The sequence below is a fragment of the Pelobates fuscus genome, chromosome 2, assembly GCF_036172605.1.
Source record: "Pelobates fuscus isolate aPelFus1 chromosome 2, aPelFus1.pri, whole genome shotgun sequence".
NCBI lineage: Eukaryota > Metazoa > Chordata > Amphibia > Anura > Pelobatidae > Pelobates > Pelobates fuscus.
In genome coordinates this window covers 34,465,915-34,483,789 of record NC_086318.1, presented here as the reverse complement: position 1 = coordinate 34,483,789, position 17,875 = coordinate 34,465,915, and the positions used below count along the sequence as shown (strand labels likewise).

General features: G+C 41.0%; 1 protein-coding gene across 2 annotated transcripts in view; it reads left to right on the top strand.

Annotated features, from left to right (window-relative positions):
- Positions 1–7,489, top strand: part of LOC134586516 (cytochrome P450 2K1-like) — a 426,562-nt gene extending 419,073 nt beyond the window's left edge. For both annotated transcript variants that reach the window (XM_063442072.1, XM_063442071.1), the window contains exons 9-10: positions 4,769–4,910; positions 7,086–7,489. In XM_063442072.1, coding sequence (XP_063298142.1) covers positions 4,769–4,910; positions 7,086–7,264 — 321 coding nt within the window. In that variant the 3' untranslated portion in view covers positions 7,265–7,489. The remainder of the gene's footprint in view (positions 1–4,768; positions 4,911–7,085) is intronic.
- Positions 7,490–17,875: the final 10,386 nt, after the last annotated feature.

Here is a 17,875-nt window from a genome sequence, read left to right as displayed (position 1 = left end):
CAGAAATCAGGGCACTTTTTGGTGTGGGGAAACGAGGCATCAAATGACACCAAGAACTTGCGGGAGCTTCATGTACTCGTGGAAGGCATTCCAGAGAGACCTTTCCAGGCATGTGCCTCTCACATGCAATATCCCAAACAGCCCCTTACATACACACAATGTGACATATCCATCCACAAACACAATTCCACAAGAAGCTCCCATACACAGCCAACATTCATAAGTATCATACACAAAACCACAAACTTCTTGTGAAAATATACAAAATAATAGCTCATATATGCACAAATACAATGATACAAAGCAACTGCAGTGTAAATAACACAAGCAGAATACGGCAACATACACACCTCAATTTAAAAATATAGGACCGGCACGCTACGGGACATCACAATCTTATTTCGGCACAGTGCTGCTAAAAGGTTGCCTACCCCTGTCCTAGGCAGTAGTAACGAATCTTCTCGAGGGTATATCGCCACAGTTATTAAGTTATATTTATATCTGTAGGGTGTGTTATAATGATCCCGAATTCAATTGTTCAAGTTATGCTCACAATCCATTTCAGCCTATTATTGATAGGCCTTTATTCATTAATGAATGCGGCAGCGAGGCTCATGTTCCTGTCCTCCCGCACCTCCCACACCTCCCCCTATGTCAGTCCCTACATTGACTTCTCATAAGATATAGTGTAAAACCAAAAAACAAAAGTATATACACTAGAGGTGAAGAAAACGTATAGCTGAAAGTGATCCCAGGTGTACTTCACAGCCACCTAAGAAAATATATACATATACAAAAAAAGTGGAAATCACCCAGAATACGTATAGATATAATATATAATAGAATGACCTGTATTTAGGTGAATTCTCCAGACATATGCTCTGTGTGAATAAATCAAATAGCTAACATAGCGTAAAATAGTATGTAGTAAGGATGTGAAATAAATGTGATATGAATGCACTCACAAACGAATGAGATAATCAGGCCTTTCACCCACTCCGGGGTATTAGATGAGTATGAGATGAGATGTAAATTCTTCCAACCAGATATATGAAATAGAAAGATCAAATATAGTGAAGTACGTATAAAATAATGTATAACAAATTTATTGGTCGCACTTACACTTAAGAAGTATAAAACAGCGTATCTCCAAGTTAATGTGCCCTCCTGGATGGATGTTTTCTTTCAAAATCACCACAGTAGGGATAAGGAGCAGCAGTATATTGCAGTAAAAAGTAAAATAAACACATATAAATAAAAGACTTCTTCAGGTCTCCAGGGACCTGAAGAAGTCCAAACATTTGACCGGACGAAACGCGTTGGATTAACCCCTTGTGGACATTTATTTTATTTATATGTGTTTATTTTACTTTTTACTGCAATATACTGCTGCTCCTTATCCCTACTGTGGTGATTTTGAAAGAAAACATCCATCCAGGAGGGCACATTAACTTGGAGATACGCTGTTTTTATACTTCTTAAGTGTAAGTGCGACCAATAAATTTGTTATACATTATTTTATACGTACTTCACTATATTTGATCTTTTTATTTCATATATCTGGTTGGAAGAATTTACATCTCATCTCATACTCATCTTATACCCCGGAGTGGGTGAAAGGCCTGATTATCTCATTCGTTTGTGAGTGCATTCATATCACATTTATTTCACATCCTTACTACATACTATTTTACGCTATGTTAGCTATTTGATTTATTCACACAGAGCATATGTCTGGATAATTCACCTAAATACAGGTCATTCTATTATATATTATATCTATACGTATTCTGGGTGATTTCCACTTTTTTTGTATACTCATAAGATATAGGACTCAATTTAAGAACCTGATACTTGCTTACAAATCTCTACACAATGCTGCTCCAACTGCTTATCCTCACTTATACACAAATGTGCTGTCTAGGCCCCTATGCTCTACCAGAGACAAATGTATAACCTCTGTTTCTAGTCCTACCTCTGATGCCTGCCTTAAAGACTTCTCCAGGGCTGCACCATCCCAATAGAACGGGTACAGGTTGTACAATGGGTGGACTAACATACCAGGGGAGTATAGTGATATAGCAATCCCCTGGGTAGCTGCAGCCTTTTCCCCCACACATGAGACAGAGACTCTATGTTGAGGGTAAAACAAGAACTCTTTAATGCCAGCACTTACAATGTATACACACATTTTAAACCCACAACAGCCTAATTTACATACAATAGGTTACAAAGAGCCATATAGTACAAGGAAGGGTGGGGTCAGACAATAGCAAGGACTGATGGGAGATTGAGGAGGGACAAAGCAGCCAGTTTAAACTGGTCTGGCAGTGTTTCTAGGACAACGCCCTGCTGGGGTAACAATAGGACAGGAAAAAGGGGGAGGGGAAGAGGCACATTTTCCCATGGAAGTCACTTTTTAACATGTCTATTTGCAGGGCCCATAGTCTTTGGTCAGGAGGCTGGCAAACAGGCCCCTCCAAAAACCAGTGGTGAGGTCATTTTCACCACAGCGACCTTCCTGTGTACTGTGTTAAATTGGGGGAGGGGACAGTGTGGCAAAACCAACCTCGCCACTATGAACTGGAGAAGCCTGGTTGCCCGCCTGCTGCCTTTGGACTATGGCCCTGGGAGATTGGGCCCTTTAAAAAACGTATTCGGCCCTAACAGAGTGCATGTCACTCATTCTGGCCCTTTAAATACAGTGGGGTCATTCGGTACTTGCCCTGTGTGAGCGGTGATACCCCAGATAGCTATGCCATGGAGCCCATTCATATAATGAAAGACTATGGGAAAGACTTTAGCTCCATGGCAATTGAACTGTATGTGTGTGGTCTGAGCGCCATTCAATAGTATGCGCTCAGACCTAAGCTATCTGGGGATATGTTGAATGTCTTTATTTTATGTAGTAAATGTAACCTTGCATATTTTATTGTATTTTATGTCTTTTTGCAACCATGTGCTCAATGGAGTCTGTCTCTGTCCTGGGAGGTAATTGGATTACTTCTCCATTGTCTCCAGGAGAGAGGGCTCTGTAAAACGGGTCTGAGCCGGAAAGCCATGCTGGCAGGGGTTTTTAAAAGATACTTTACTAACTTTTGAACCCCTGGTCTGATTTATGCCGTTTTTTAATATGTTGTTCCCCTGAATGGATTGATTGTGGATATGTATTTTTATGTGAATGTGATGTATGGTTTTAGAGTTATGAAAGTTGGGTAGAAAGTATGTTTCTAGGCAACCAGGCTTCTCCAGTTCATAGTGGCGAGGTTGGTTTCGCCAACCTTCTCCACTTTACCAATTAGACTAACAGGGTACCTGACCTCCTGCCAGTCAGTGCCCTAGTTAGTCCAGCAACCCACCCACAAAGCAGAAACCGCAGTACAGCCCACCCACCATAACTGGTTACTACACCTGGGTGGAGGAGAACTTTGTCCAGGTCTAGGTGTCTCACCACAGCTGTGTGGGGGACTGGTAGTCTGCCTTGGTGGGTTGCTGAGTGGACAGAGGCCAGCGGTACTCTGCCCTGGTGCCAGTACTACTGCGGAAGTAGCCTGGTTGGAACCTGGTTGTGGGAGGGAGAGACCGACTGTCTCCCCTCTGGCTGGGGGACAGGACCGACCGTCCCTACCCCTTGTGCTGTAAGTGCAGAGACTACGGTCCCATCTGCACAGTTGTGGGGCTTAACATCTCCCCTTGGTGGGTTAGGCTGCCGCTGGAGAGAGGGGGTAACAAGCTCCTCTCTCTGGACGGTAAACTGCCACTGGGGAGAGGGGTTAGCAGGCTCCTCTCCCTGGCACTCTCTCTGCTGGTGGAGAGGGGGACCAGCTGTCTCCCCTTTCATTATTTTGTCCTGCTGCTGGGGTATGAGACTGACGGTCTCTGCCCCCTGCAGGACACTCGATTAACATGTGGGATGTAACTGTGATGTGATTGGTTGTTTTATACCTCCCTGTGGGCGGACCTGTATTTGCAACAACTGTAATAAAAATCAGGCTGGGTGTGCCAGCACCTCAGATTCGGCTTGACCCTCAAACCGATCTGTCGTCTCGTTTTTGGGGGAATTGGATTTATGCTGACTGCCAGGAGTGTAAGCGGATTGTATGCTTTTCCTGTTCGGCTGATTCCAGGGTTTGTGTGTTTCCAGTTCGGGAGTTGGTGAATTCGTACAGTTTGCAGTTTGGGAGATTGGTGCTTGCAGTAGCTGCTGGTCTATGGAAAAGGGGATTATCGCCTAAACGGTTTTTATCCCCTTCTGAGCGAAACGGTCCGTTACAGACAGTGTATTAGATTGGGTCTGCATAGAGGCGCTGAACGCTCCCCATAGAGATGCTGATTGGCACAGCTTTTTTCTACATATGCACAGTAGCTTCCCAACGCATTCCTGTGGGAAAGCATTGGATCAGCAGAGACTATCAAGTGTGATGATCTCAGCCAAAATGAAGAACACTCATAGGACTTCAAAATCAACAAGATAACGTCATATTTTTCTCTCTAACACTAGGTGGCTGAATTCTGCAGTGGAATAATACAAATCTAAATCAGGGGTAGGCTATCTTCGGCACTCCAGATCTTGTGGACTACATCCCCCATAATGCTCTTACCCCCATAATGCTGGCAAAGCATCATGGGAGGGGTAGTCCAAAACATCTGCAGTGCCGAAGGTTGCCTATGCCTGATCTAAATAAATAAAATAATCTTTCTATGTATTTGTCTATTTTTTTCCATTACAAATATGTTGACTGTTCCTTATTTTTTCTTTTTTTTTTAGGGAACTGAGGTCATTCCACTTTTGACATCTGTCCTGCAAGATAAGGCTTATTTTGAGAGACCAGAAGAGTTTTATCCTCAGCATTTTCTTGACTCAAAAGGACAATTTGTGAAAAATGAAGCATTTCTCCCATTTTCAGCTGGTAAGACCAACTTGGAAATATGTTTTCTTAACCTGTACATGTAGAATGGGATATATTGACAGCTGTTGCAGGCATAAGTTACCGTATTTTTCGCTCCATAAGACGCACTTTTTTCCCCCTCAAAAGTAAGGGGAAATGTCTGTGCGTCTTATGGAGCGAATGTGAAGCTTTACTTACCTGTCTTGTAGCGTGGGCCGGCAGCACAGCGCGCACCACAGTACAGGAACTTCAATTTCAGGTTTCCGAAGGTACTGAAAGGAAGTGCGCACTCAGTGTGCACACTTCCTTTCAGTCCCGCCGGAAATTGAAGTTCCTGTACCGCGGTGCGCGCTGAACACCAGCCCACGCTACAAGACAGGTAAATAATTATGGGACAAGGGGAGGGGGGACACTATGGGAGGGAAACTGCACTATGGGACAAGGGGAGGGGGAGAGCACTATTGGAAGGGGGGAGAGTACTATGGGAAGGGGGGAGAACACTATGGGATGAGGGGAGAACACTATGGGATGAGGGGAGGGGGGGACACTATGGGATGAGGGGAGAACACTATGGGATGAGGGGAGGGGGGGAACACTATGGGATGAGGGGAGGATGGGAACACTATGGGATGAGGGGAGGATGGGAACACTATGGGATGAGGGGAGGATGGGAACACTATGGGATGAGGGGAGGAGGGGAACACTATGGGATGAGGAGAGGGGGGAACACTATGGGATGAGGAGAGGGGGGAACACTATGGGATGAGGAGAGGGGGGAACACTATGGGATGAGAACACTATTGGACAAGGGGAGGGGGGAGACCACTATTGGACAAGGGGATGAGGGGGTTAAAGAACACTTGAACAAGGGGATGGGGGGTTAAAGAACACTATGGGACAGGGGAGGACGGGTTAAAAATCACTATGGGACAGAGGAAGGGGTTTAAAGATCACTATGGGACAGGGGAGGGGGATGGGACGGGGGGTAAAGATCATTATGGGACAGGAGAGGGGAGTGGGTGGTAAGGAACACTATGGGACAGGGGAGAAAAAAAATATTCTGAACAAACTTTCCCATAGTAAGAAACACTATGGGACAGTTTGTTCAGAATATTTTTTTTTTCTGGGTTTCCTCCTCTAAAAACTAGGTGCGTCTTATGGTGTGGTGCGTCTTATGGAGAGAAAAATACGGTAACTTACAATGTTTACTGGGGTAAGAAACATAGAAACATAGAATGTGACGGCAGATAAGAACCATTCGGCCCATCTAGTCTGCCCAATTTTCTAAATTCTTTTATTAGTCCATGGCCTTATCTTATAGTTAGGATAGCATTATGCTTATCCACGCATGCTTAGGATAGTACAAAAAAGAATGAGGATCAACGTGTACTTCAAACATAGCAGGTCACAAATCTAGCTTACCCCTTAAGAGATTAAAGGAAAATGTTATTTCTCTGCTTTGATTTTTTCCTCCAGAATTAAAATACTATAAGCTGAAAAATTGCACAGAAACTCATATAAAAATGTACTAAAGGTCTTACTCACTAAATATGTAGAAAATGTGTTCCAGTAAATATAGACTAATTTTGCAGTAGAATTTGAAAGTGGTTCTCATACCACCACAAAACTTTGTTTGGTGAATAAACCCCTTTGTCTTTCATGTGATGTTAAAAGGGCACTTTGAGCACTATAAGTACTGCAGCTAACTTGTGGTACAAAACAGTGATAGGTTCTATCCCAAAGGTTTTGTCAAACCATTTTAGAGTGATTTGACTGAAAACAGGCTCTTGCTGATACTCATAACCCGCCTTCTCTCCAGCCACATTAATAATGTAGAATTTACTCTTCAGCATTACCAATATTAGTTCCATCTAAACAGCATTGATAGATAAAGAGCTTTGAAGACCAGATATGGATGCTTTTACATTTTTTGTTGAACTACTCCAGAAATGTTTGACAAAAAATGTGGGATACCTCCAATACAATTGCTGCATCATAACCACTATACTGAGTTGTAGCGGTTATGGTACTTACACTACTTTTTTAATAGCTTTTTCAAACTATTTAATTCATCCCAAAAGAGACAGATAGTCTTATCAGTACTATTTAATTATAATATAAACTCTATAAATAGCACAATTAACAACTAGAATCCTACACTTACCTTATCTAACTATTTTTATGTGTATATTCTAGGTCGAAGAAGCTGTGCTGGGGAAAACTTAGCTAAAATGGAATTGTTCCTGTTCTTTACAAGACTCATGCAAACATTTACATTCCAGCCTCCACCTGGTGTAGAGGTTGATCTCACCCCTCTATACAGCATTACTTTAAGCCCATCTGCGCATGAGATCTGCGCTTTGCCACGTAACTAGGGAACATTATTAATGATGACTGTATGGATAAGAAACAATCAGATTTACAAATAATCTAAATGATAATCCACATACAATTTATCTCTGTGAATGTTTAGCTCTGTTTGTATTTTTTTGTTTAGTAAAGTGTACAGACACTTCAAAAATACCAAATAAATATTTTTATATTAAAATATTATACAGCATTTCAATGTACTTCAATAAAGCTCTATTTTAAATGTTGAATGGACTGTACATTTTAAAATATAAGAAATTAATTGTGCTTAAAATATCAACCCTATTTTATGTCTTGCTTGATGTCTTCAATCTATTATGATTTATTTTAAAAAATAAAAAAGTAAAAACTATAACACAATTAGAGAGCTATAGATGTGACCTTGAAGATTGTGTACTTTTGTATACTTTCTCCTGGTGGAATTTATTCTGTTGCATGTATCTCATGATATGCTACGATGTAGAACTCATTTTTATGCAATGTATTTGTACTAGGAACTTTACCATTTACATAGAATTATTCTGATACAAATTTATTTCAATAGAAGTCTGTCTGTCAGAGATATTATAGTTTCATGACAGAATGTTTTAAATATTTAGCACAATACTGTTTTGAAAATGCCCATTCCTTATGAAGGAAAATACCTACTTTTGTTTTTCTTCAAGTGAACCATATCAGGGATGAACCAAAAGGAAAAGAAATAAAGAACATATTGAATCATTTTTATTTATTGGAAGATTTGTATTTATTGGAAGATACCAGATACCAGCCGCTCACATAAATATAAGTTGAAAAAGTCAGATACATACATATTGACAAGTCATTCACATGATTCACACATTTCTCTAAGTCCCAAACCCATTCCCTTCAACCTTGAGGTGTTTAGCCATCGTTCTCGTAGTTTTTTTTATTTTTTTATTAATTCTTTATTTTTGCGTGCATATGGTTAACATCGTTGTAAACTTAGCCCACTTTCACATTTTTCAGTAGACATTTAAAACATGGCTATTATGTCAATGCACATTTTTATAAAATATGATGAATACTATTCAGCATTAATTACAGTAGGATTTTCTTATGTTTGTTAGTCGCTAGCTAGAAGTATAGAATGCAATTAGATCTAAACAGTAACAAGGTTAATTATCGTGATTATCAAAAGATGCATATATCAGGACATTGCTTATAAACTAACAGGTATCTGATATGCATAAAAATGATAAACTTTACAATTCTTTATATTTTGATGTGCATGTAATAACAGTATACCTGCTCTGCCCCAATAGCAGTCGCAAGTAGTTTGATAACAGGCAAAACAAGTATGGTGTTTCATAGGAATAGACAGCACTATTTTTTAAAAGCAGGGTAGGAGAAAGTTACTAACAGTGGATGTGGCATAACATATGAAATGTGAGAAACATGAGGTTTTCCCTGTTTGTGATATGAGGTAGTGCTATGCTTTAGTGAGGCATGTCGTTTATTTAAATTTCAACGTGTAGACAGAAGACAGGCTTCAAATATTGATTTGATATGTAGCAAAACCTTTTTTAAGCCCACAGACTGCAACAGCCATATAGAGTTTTCTAGTTGCCATAATCCTGTATGGCTAAAAAACATCCCTAAAAGTCAGCAGATGAGGCTATTTAAAAACTGTACAAATAAGGTGGACTTCAACAGTCAGGTCAAAGTTTTGAACAAAAGATTCATAGATAGAAATTATCCAGAAAGGTTACTTGTTAAAAGTTTGCAAGAAGTAGAGGGCACTAAAAGGGAAGAAATCCTTCAGAAAAAACAGACGAAGGTTAATCTAGATACTAGTTCATATAATTTAGCCTTTATAACAAAATATAGCAACAAGGCAAATAAAGTCGAGAAAGTTTTTAAGAAATATTGGCCGATTCTATTGCATGATACATATCTACAAAAAATATTGCCAAAAAAACCGAGGATTGTGTATAAAAAAACCGATAGTCTTAAGACAATTCTAGCTCCAAGTGTCCTCCCAAAAATGGACCTAAAAATTGAAGGTTCAAAAAAAGATTTTCTACCAAATAAACCTAATGGTTTTTTCAAATGTGGTAATTGTAGCACCTGTAAATATCAAAAAAGATCCACCACCAACTTTAAAAGTTCTGTTACAGGAGAACTTTTTGAAATTAAGCACTTTATAACGTGTAGTAGTAAAAATATAGTATATTTGCTGGAATGCGTATGCGGTATGCAGTATATAGGCCGCACTATACGTAAACTTCACGAGAGATTAAGAGAACACTTTTATGGTATAAATAAAAAAAGTGACAAACATAATGTTCCTCGACACTGTAATCAATGTCCTGTTTTTGTCTTTAATAATTTTGTATGTATAGGTATCGACAAAGTGGTTCCACACTGGCGTGGGGGCGATACTACGAAAGCATTAGCCAAAAAAGAAACAGAATGGATATATAAGATGAAATCTTCCACTCCACGAGGTCTGAACACAGACCTAGATATTTTAGCTTTTATGTAATATGGGTTGAAATGTATTTTTTCCGTAGTTTTTTTAGCATATCTATTTTGATGTATGTACTATGTCCCCGATGCTAGATATCACACATGGGTATATTTTTTTTTTTTTTTTTTTTTTTTGTGTTCTATTTATTACGCTTTAGTGCTATAGATTACTTAGGCATGTGTTTTTCTTATTGTGTTTCAATAATAATATTTTTTAAAAATTAGGTATCATTTTGCATCACAATATGTCTATTGGAAAGCATGTATATATTTTGTATCTATGTTGATCATTATATCTAGATGGTTATGGAAGTTTAACATATGATATACACCCTGCTAGTGAGAAGGTTTTTTTCTTTGACCTTAGATTGTAAGATTTTGCCCCTAGAACCTCTGATTTTAGATTGTAAGGTTTGCCACAAATTTACTGGTACACACCACATTTAATTGATCATTTTTCTATCTATTAAATACAATCATTTCCAATATTTTTCTACATATATAACTTTTATTTGTGGCAAACTGTAGGCTGCATATAGTAATTGTGAGCATCAATTGTAACGAACAGTTTTGACACATATAACGGCTTTGAATGGAGCCTAATGTTATAATGTGTCTCTACTTCGGATGCTAATAAAGTTTTCAGACGCACAATTTTAGCCACGCATGCGCATCGGCCATTCCCGACAGATACTGGGGGCGGACACATCTATGTTGTGTTCCGGCAACATTTCAGACGGAAGCTGATGTCCTTTTTGCGCATGCGTATAGGGCTAATTTGCGCGCGAATTTCAGAAGATAAGAAGAGACCCCGGAAAGAACAGAGGCCATCCACAGCTCCTGAGGAAGTCCCGAATACAGCGGGACGAAACGCGTTGAGCCACATCTATCATCCAGCCGACGTCCAGAGACCTTAACATCATTACCACTGACCGAGTTGCAAGTATTTTCAGCCCTGGAGGTCGCGACCAGGAGCTGATTAGTCTATCTTACACTTCACTCTGGTTATATAGTGGTCTATGCAGGGCTTGTTTTTCCCAGGTCTCATAATAGGACTGTTCACTGTGTATTATTTGTGCATTAGAGATTATTATATCTTGTTTTTATGTTTTTTATATGGTTTTACTGCACTGTGATGCAGAATAAAGCTAATTTTTTCTAAGAGATTACTCTATTGTATATAGAGTTTTATTGCTTCACTATTTTTTACAAGGGTACTTTTTATTCCTTGCGATTAGCGCCCCCATTAGGTGTGATTTATTTCCACCTTTTTTGTGTGTATAGAAGACAGGCTTCAGCTATTTTATGTTCGCTGGGTGTGATAGGCAGCGAATTGGTGTGTCTTCTACCAGTGGCATACACACAACCCATGGGGCCCTGGTGCGAAAACTGATCCGTGGGCCCCCCCCCCCGTGCTTACTCTGGGCTGCGACCCGTGCGACCGCGGTATGTACGCCAGTGCATGCATAAACACATACACTTAAAGGACCACTACAGACACCCAGATCAAATCCGCTCAATGAAGTGGTCTGGGTGCCAGGTCTCTCTAGTTTTAACCCTGCAGCTGAAAACATAGCAGTTTCAGAGAAACTGCTATGTTTCACTGAGGGTTAATCCAGCCTCTATTGGCTGTCTCATTGACAGCCGCTAGAGGATTTTCTGCGATTCTCACTGTGAAAATCACAGTGAGAAGACGCTGAACGTCCATAGGAAAGCATTGAGTAATGCTTTCCTTTGGGCGTTTTGAATGCGCGCGTGGCTCTTGCCACGCATGTGCATTCGGAGCTGAGAGGTGGATCGGGACGGAGAGATCCCCAGCGCCAAGGGAGTCCAGCGCTGGAGAAAGGTAAGTGCTTAAGACACACACACACTCTCATGAACAGACGCACACATTTACTGACAGACACACACTCAGTGACAGACGCACACAAAAATACTCAGTAACAGACACACACACACACACACTCTAACACTAACACACACTCTAACACTAACACACTCACTAACACACTCACTAACACACACTCTAACAAATACTCTAACACTAACACACACTCTAACACTAACACACACACTAACACACACACACACTCTAACACTAACACACACACACACACACTAACACACAGGGCCGGCGCGTCCATAAGGCGGCACAGGCGGCCGCCTTAGGGTGCACCGGCTCTGGGGGCGCAAGATTTCGGTGACTGGCAGGAGGGAAGCGCTCCCTCCTGCCAGGTCAGCTTCTGGACCCCCGGCGGGCGTCAGCGTTCTAATGAGAGGCGGTGAGGGAGCTCTAACCTGTCTGCTCTGCTCCCTCGCACGCCGTGTGCTGATGCTGCGGGAGCCGGATTATGACGTCATAATCCGGCTCCCGGCATCAGTAGACAGCCCGCGAGGGAGCAGAGCAGACAGGTTAGAGCTCCCTCGCCGCCTCTCATTAGAACACTGCCGCCCGCCGCACTGAAGCCCCACTGGACCCCAGGGACACATCCACACCAGCTCTCCAGGTAGGGAGGCTGGGTGGATATTATTATTAATTTGTGTGTCTGAAAGTGTATGTGTGAGTGTGTGTGTGTCTGAAAGTGTATGTGTGAGTGTGTGTTTGTCTGTGAGTGTGTGTCTGTGTATGTGTTTGTCTGTGAGTGTTTCTGTGTGTGTGTGTATGTGTGTGAGTGTGTGTGTGTTTCTGTGTGTGTGTCTGTGTATGTGTGAGCGCAGTACAGGAGCTTCTGTTTCCTGTACCCGGCCAGACTGAGAGGAGGTGCTCACTGAGAGAGCACTTCCTGTCAGTCCAGCCAGGTACAGAAAACTGAAGCTCCTGTAGAGGGTCTGCTCCGCAACGCTACAAGACAGGTAGGAGGCACACCAGGAAGGGGAGTGTCCGCTAAGAGGGTGGGGGGTGCACCAAGGGACAGAGAGGGGAGGGGAGAGAAACACCAAGGGACAGGGGAAAGAGGGGGGAGGGGAGAGGAACACTAAGGGACGGGGTAGAGGGAGGGGCTGGTTAGGAGGCACATAGGTGAAGATGTTAATTTTAGAGGGGGGGGGGCGGAAAAATTCATCTTCGCCTATGTACCCAAAAATCCTTGCACCGGCCCTGCTAACACACACACACACACACACTCACTAAAACTAACTAACACACACACTCACTAACACACACACTAACACACACACACACACTCACTAAAACTAACACACACACACTCACTAAAACTAACACACACACTAACACACACACACTCACTAACACACACATACACACACACACTCACTAAAACTAACACACACACACTCACTAACACACACACACTCACTAAAACTAACACACACACTAACACACGTTTTTTTTTGTTTTAAATTTAATCCCCCCAGCCTCCTTACCTGTGGGAGAGCTGAGGGGATTCCCTGGGGTCCAGTGGTGTTGCTGGCTCTGCTGTCACCCGGCTGGCGGGCGCACGAGGGAGCACTGCCCCCTGAGTGCTCCCTCTTCAGAGATATTGTGGATAAAGTTGAAATTAAATGATACTGTAAAGTCACTACTTAGCAGATGCCTGCTAGTAGCAGAAAGTAAAAAGACACAGACACATTGTTTTTCTTTCTTGCTCTATTTCCTGCCTGGTCCTAAATCTGTGGAATTATCTTCTTACAGGGCATATAATTCAGTGTTAGGATGAAGTGAGAAAGCCCAAACTGATATTTATATAAACTATACCATATAATTAAGTTGAACTATAATAATTAAGTTGAATTATATACTAAGCAATACCTTGCCGTAATAATAATTAGATCTATTCATATATATAATCCTAATATATTACGAACACAGACACACATAGCCCCATAAAATAGGACAGTATAACTGGCATCCAGAATCAGGTAAGAATTACTCATGAGACATAAACCACTGATGATATCCTTTTCACCATAACCCAACCATTGTTATCTATGATATCCCTTTTTGAGGAAATTGCCACCTATCACCGTGTTTACAATTTCAAAGTGAATTTCACAAAAAGCAAAATTCTCCCATTACACATATATTCACAAACCAAACAATTGCTTCAATTCCTCTTTCCCTTCCACAGGGAAGACAACACAATCAAATACTTAGGGGTACACATCCCCCACAAACTCAACTAAACATATTACCCCCTCTCCTTCAATCCATATCCAAAGATCTTATAGCCTGGCACAAGCCACACTTCAGTTGGATTTGCAGAATACACATACTGGATATGAACATGTTGCACAAACTTCCCTATCTACGGCAAACCCTAGCCTTCAGCTTACCTTGATCATTCTTCTTTAAAATCAAAAGCCTCTCCACCAGGTGTATATGATCCCATAAACATCCCAGGATACCATTTTAATTTTTGACTAGACAAAAACTCAACAGAGGCCTAGAACTACCCGATATAGAAACCTACTACAAAGTGACAATGCTCACGAAAGTAAATGAACACCCAGAAACACTGGGTACAATTAGAGGCAGATTCCTTTCAAATACTGCTGCACAGTACAGATGTCACCTAACCATTATCCCGACTCTTAAAATATGGACTCAACTGATACAATTGAGTCTCTCGCCATACCCGTCTCCCATCTACCCAGTGACTTGCAATCCACTTTTTCAATCAGGTCTTGTACCAAAAACGTTTGAGGGATTTACGAATTCTTCCTACCTCCCCTTGAGTTCGATCCTTAGAGAAACAGGTGTCCAAAATACTTTCAACCTTTTATATGTAATGACTCCTTAGATATGCCTAATTTCACCCAGGCCTGGCAAGAAGACCTTAAAGGGAAACTCCAGTGCCAGGAAAACGATCCGTTTTCCTGGCACTGGAGGGTCCCTCTCCCTCCCATCCCCCAATCCCCAGTTGCTGAAGGGGTGAAAACCCCTTCAGTGACTTACCAGAGGCAGCGACAGGTCCCACGTCGCTGCTTCCTCCTCCCCCGCCCCTCCTCCTTCTGCTTACGTTGGCCGGTGGGCGAGACTGATCTGGCCCGCCGGCCAAGGAGACCTAATGCGCATGCGCGGCAATGCCGCCCATGCGCATTAGTGCACCCCATAGGAAGGCATTGAAAATGAATTTCAATGCTTCCCTATGGGGAATAGAGCGACGCTGGAGGTCCTCACACAGCGTGAGGACGTCCAGCGATGCTCTAGCACAGAAAACCTGTGCTATGAAGCAGGAAGTTCCCTCTAATGGCTGTCTAATAGACAGCCACTAGGGGAGGACTTAACCCTGCAAGGTAATTATTGCAGTTTTAAAAAAACTGCAATAATTACCCTTGCAGGGCTAAGGGTAGTGGGAGTTGGCACCCAGACCACTCCAATGAGCAGAAGTGGTCTGGGTGCCTGGAGTGTTCCTTTAACATAACCCTATCAGCCTCTGACTGGAAACATATTTTCTCAAATATCTTTAAAACAGCACCCGCACGCCCTAGATACATGCTGGAGATGTGCATATCTTTAATATTTCAGGGAAAAGTTAAAAATAACTGCTGTAAAGTGATTTTAGAGTTTAGGATTTTCTTATGGTTGTGGTATGGTAAATTGAAGTTAAGCTGACTATTTGTGTAAAATGAAACATTGTATATTTTGTCTCTAAAACATCCCTTAGCATTTTGTAATCTTTCTTATCTGTGCTTATCATTTAACCTTATGATGCTGGAATACTGTTAATAATAGTCTGTTGATTACTCAAGTGTATTGAAAATCCATACTTGTATTTGCTAAGTATACTGACCTCTACTGCTAGATTTCTATGTGGACTAATACTCTTATGACCCTAAGACAAGTGATCTAGAGATCATATTTGTTGTGGTTATTGTTGCCATACTTGTCATATTTTATACCTATTGTTATACCAAATAATTCACTGATTAATGTCATGCATTTTACATATTATTTGTCACAATAAATTATATATTTTTTATAATCGGTTGTGATTAATGTGTGAAATATAAATCATGTAACAAACATACTCCAGGGTCTACAAGAGTTAAAATTGTAAGTAACTCTTAGGTTTAAACCATTCAAGGGGAAACAGTGCAAAAATATAGATTTTTGATATTGATAAAAGTTATTAATACTGTTTAATACTTTTTTTAAAAATATTATTTTAAAATATTTATTACCCTATAAATATCCTCACAGTCCAAAACATATGGAAACCTATCCAAACTGAATGTCTGGTTTAAGTGGTAGGGTAATTGTAGTCAATTGGGCTATTGGTTTTTGAACATTTGACCAGTATGTCTGGAGGAGTGGGCATACATGTGATAAAGTTCAATTAGAACCTTAACAATGCCAACAGGGAGGTGATGTTTGTAAATAAATATCAGACACAGCAGAACCATATACCACCTCATTAAAACCAATGGTTAATGTTTCTGGATATCCCCTGCAAAAGAGAAATAGAGGATTGCCACTGTTTAGGGGTAAAGTCTACACCCAGCTCTCCCTCCCACTTAATCATGGATGATTAGTTTACTCAGGCTAAGGGCTTTCATCAATCCCTTATAACAGAGAACTATAGGCTTAGCAACACAAAGAAGACCTAAGCAATTATTCTGAAGTGGTGAGAACACCACTGTCACCAGTACAGTCTGGTTCTGCTTAATCAGAATATTTTAAAACCTAAGTAAAGAGCTCCATAGAGGAGAGTTAATTCTGACTGTAGGTCTGTAAATTGTCTGGTCCTTAGTTGTGACAATAGTAACCATAAATGGTTAATTAACCATGTTGGAAGCCCAGGTCCTGGTATGGAGTTTAAGAGTGGACAAGAACGCCATTGCAAGTCTAGGAGTGGAATGTATATATCCACTCTTTATACATCTCGGCCAGACCTACATAGATAAAGTAGTAGTTTAATTCAAGGGGGGTGGAGATAGGGCCTGACCCACAAAAATGGGGAAAGCAAACACGTAGCTGCAAGCTTTCCTTCAAACTCAGTCTGTGCTATCATGACCCCTCTATAATTAAACTTTATGTCTGGAAGCACCAGAGCCCCATCTACATTGGCAGATAAATAGTAGTCTGAGAAATCTGTTTTCACACATGGACATTAAAGAGTTGTTGGAATTGGTTCAGAAGGGAATTCGGCAGGGCCACAGGTACAGACCATGCCCTCACCTTTGCTTCCAAATTTTTGATTAAGATGCTAGTGGATTAAGTGAGTGTCATACCTGGGCAGTCCGACGTCTTATCTCTCCTGTCAAATGGGAACCCTTTTTTTAATACCATATTAGTCTGTGCCAGTCCTCTTTACTGCTACAATCCTACTGCCTGAGTTGTATTAGTTAAATATTTTTTTATAATAGGATACCCTCCTATACTGTGTCATCACCTCCATGAGGCATGGTAGTCTTAGGATTTGTTAGGGTGGCACTTAAATTGGTGCACCAGGGCCAAAATAAAAATTAGAGAGGATAGTGGGCATACCTGCCAGGTGCCATTGGTGATTTCACAGTGCTGCAATAAAAGCCTGCGGGAAAAATCTTTGCAGACAGCTTGGAGTAGAGAGCTAGAAAAACACCCCGCAGGATTCTTGGTGAAATTCTATATCTCGGAAGAGTAGCAGCCATGTGCCCCCAATGCAGACAATTTATACAATATCTTCCTGTGCAATTCAATATGGGACATGCAGTGAGAAACTCTTCTGTGTACAATAATAATGTTTTTCCATTTTTGGAGATTGACGGAAGCAGAGCATCATGGTTCCAGGATTTTGTAAATTTACATTAACCCAATATTTGTTTTGTATTTAAGATACCTAGATAATACAAATTTTAGTAGAAAGGATCTTTATGGGGGAGTCTACCAGGATATTCAGCATGTCACAGAAAACTGAACTATGTAAATTAGACATTTGTCGGAAAGAAAACTGTAGATTTGAGAGTATTAGGATTTTTTTTGTGATGTTGAGCATTGTAGTTTGCTTGCAATATCATAGAGGACTCCATGGCAATTCATTCCGATTTTGTACCAAAATTATTCCCAATTAAAATTGGGAATACGTAAAGAAATGGATGAGAAAAGGGTCATAGTGGTTTTGTAGAGCACAACTTGCACCACCAGCGGTCCCTGTATATACTCAGTAATGTTGTTATCGGGGTCA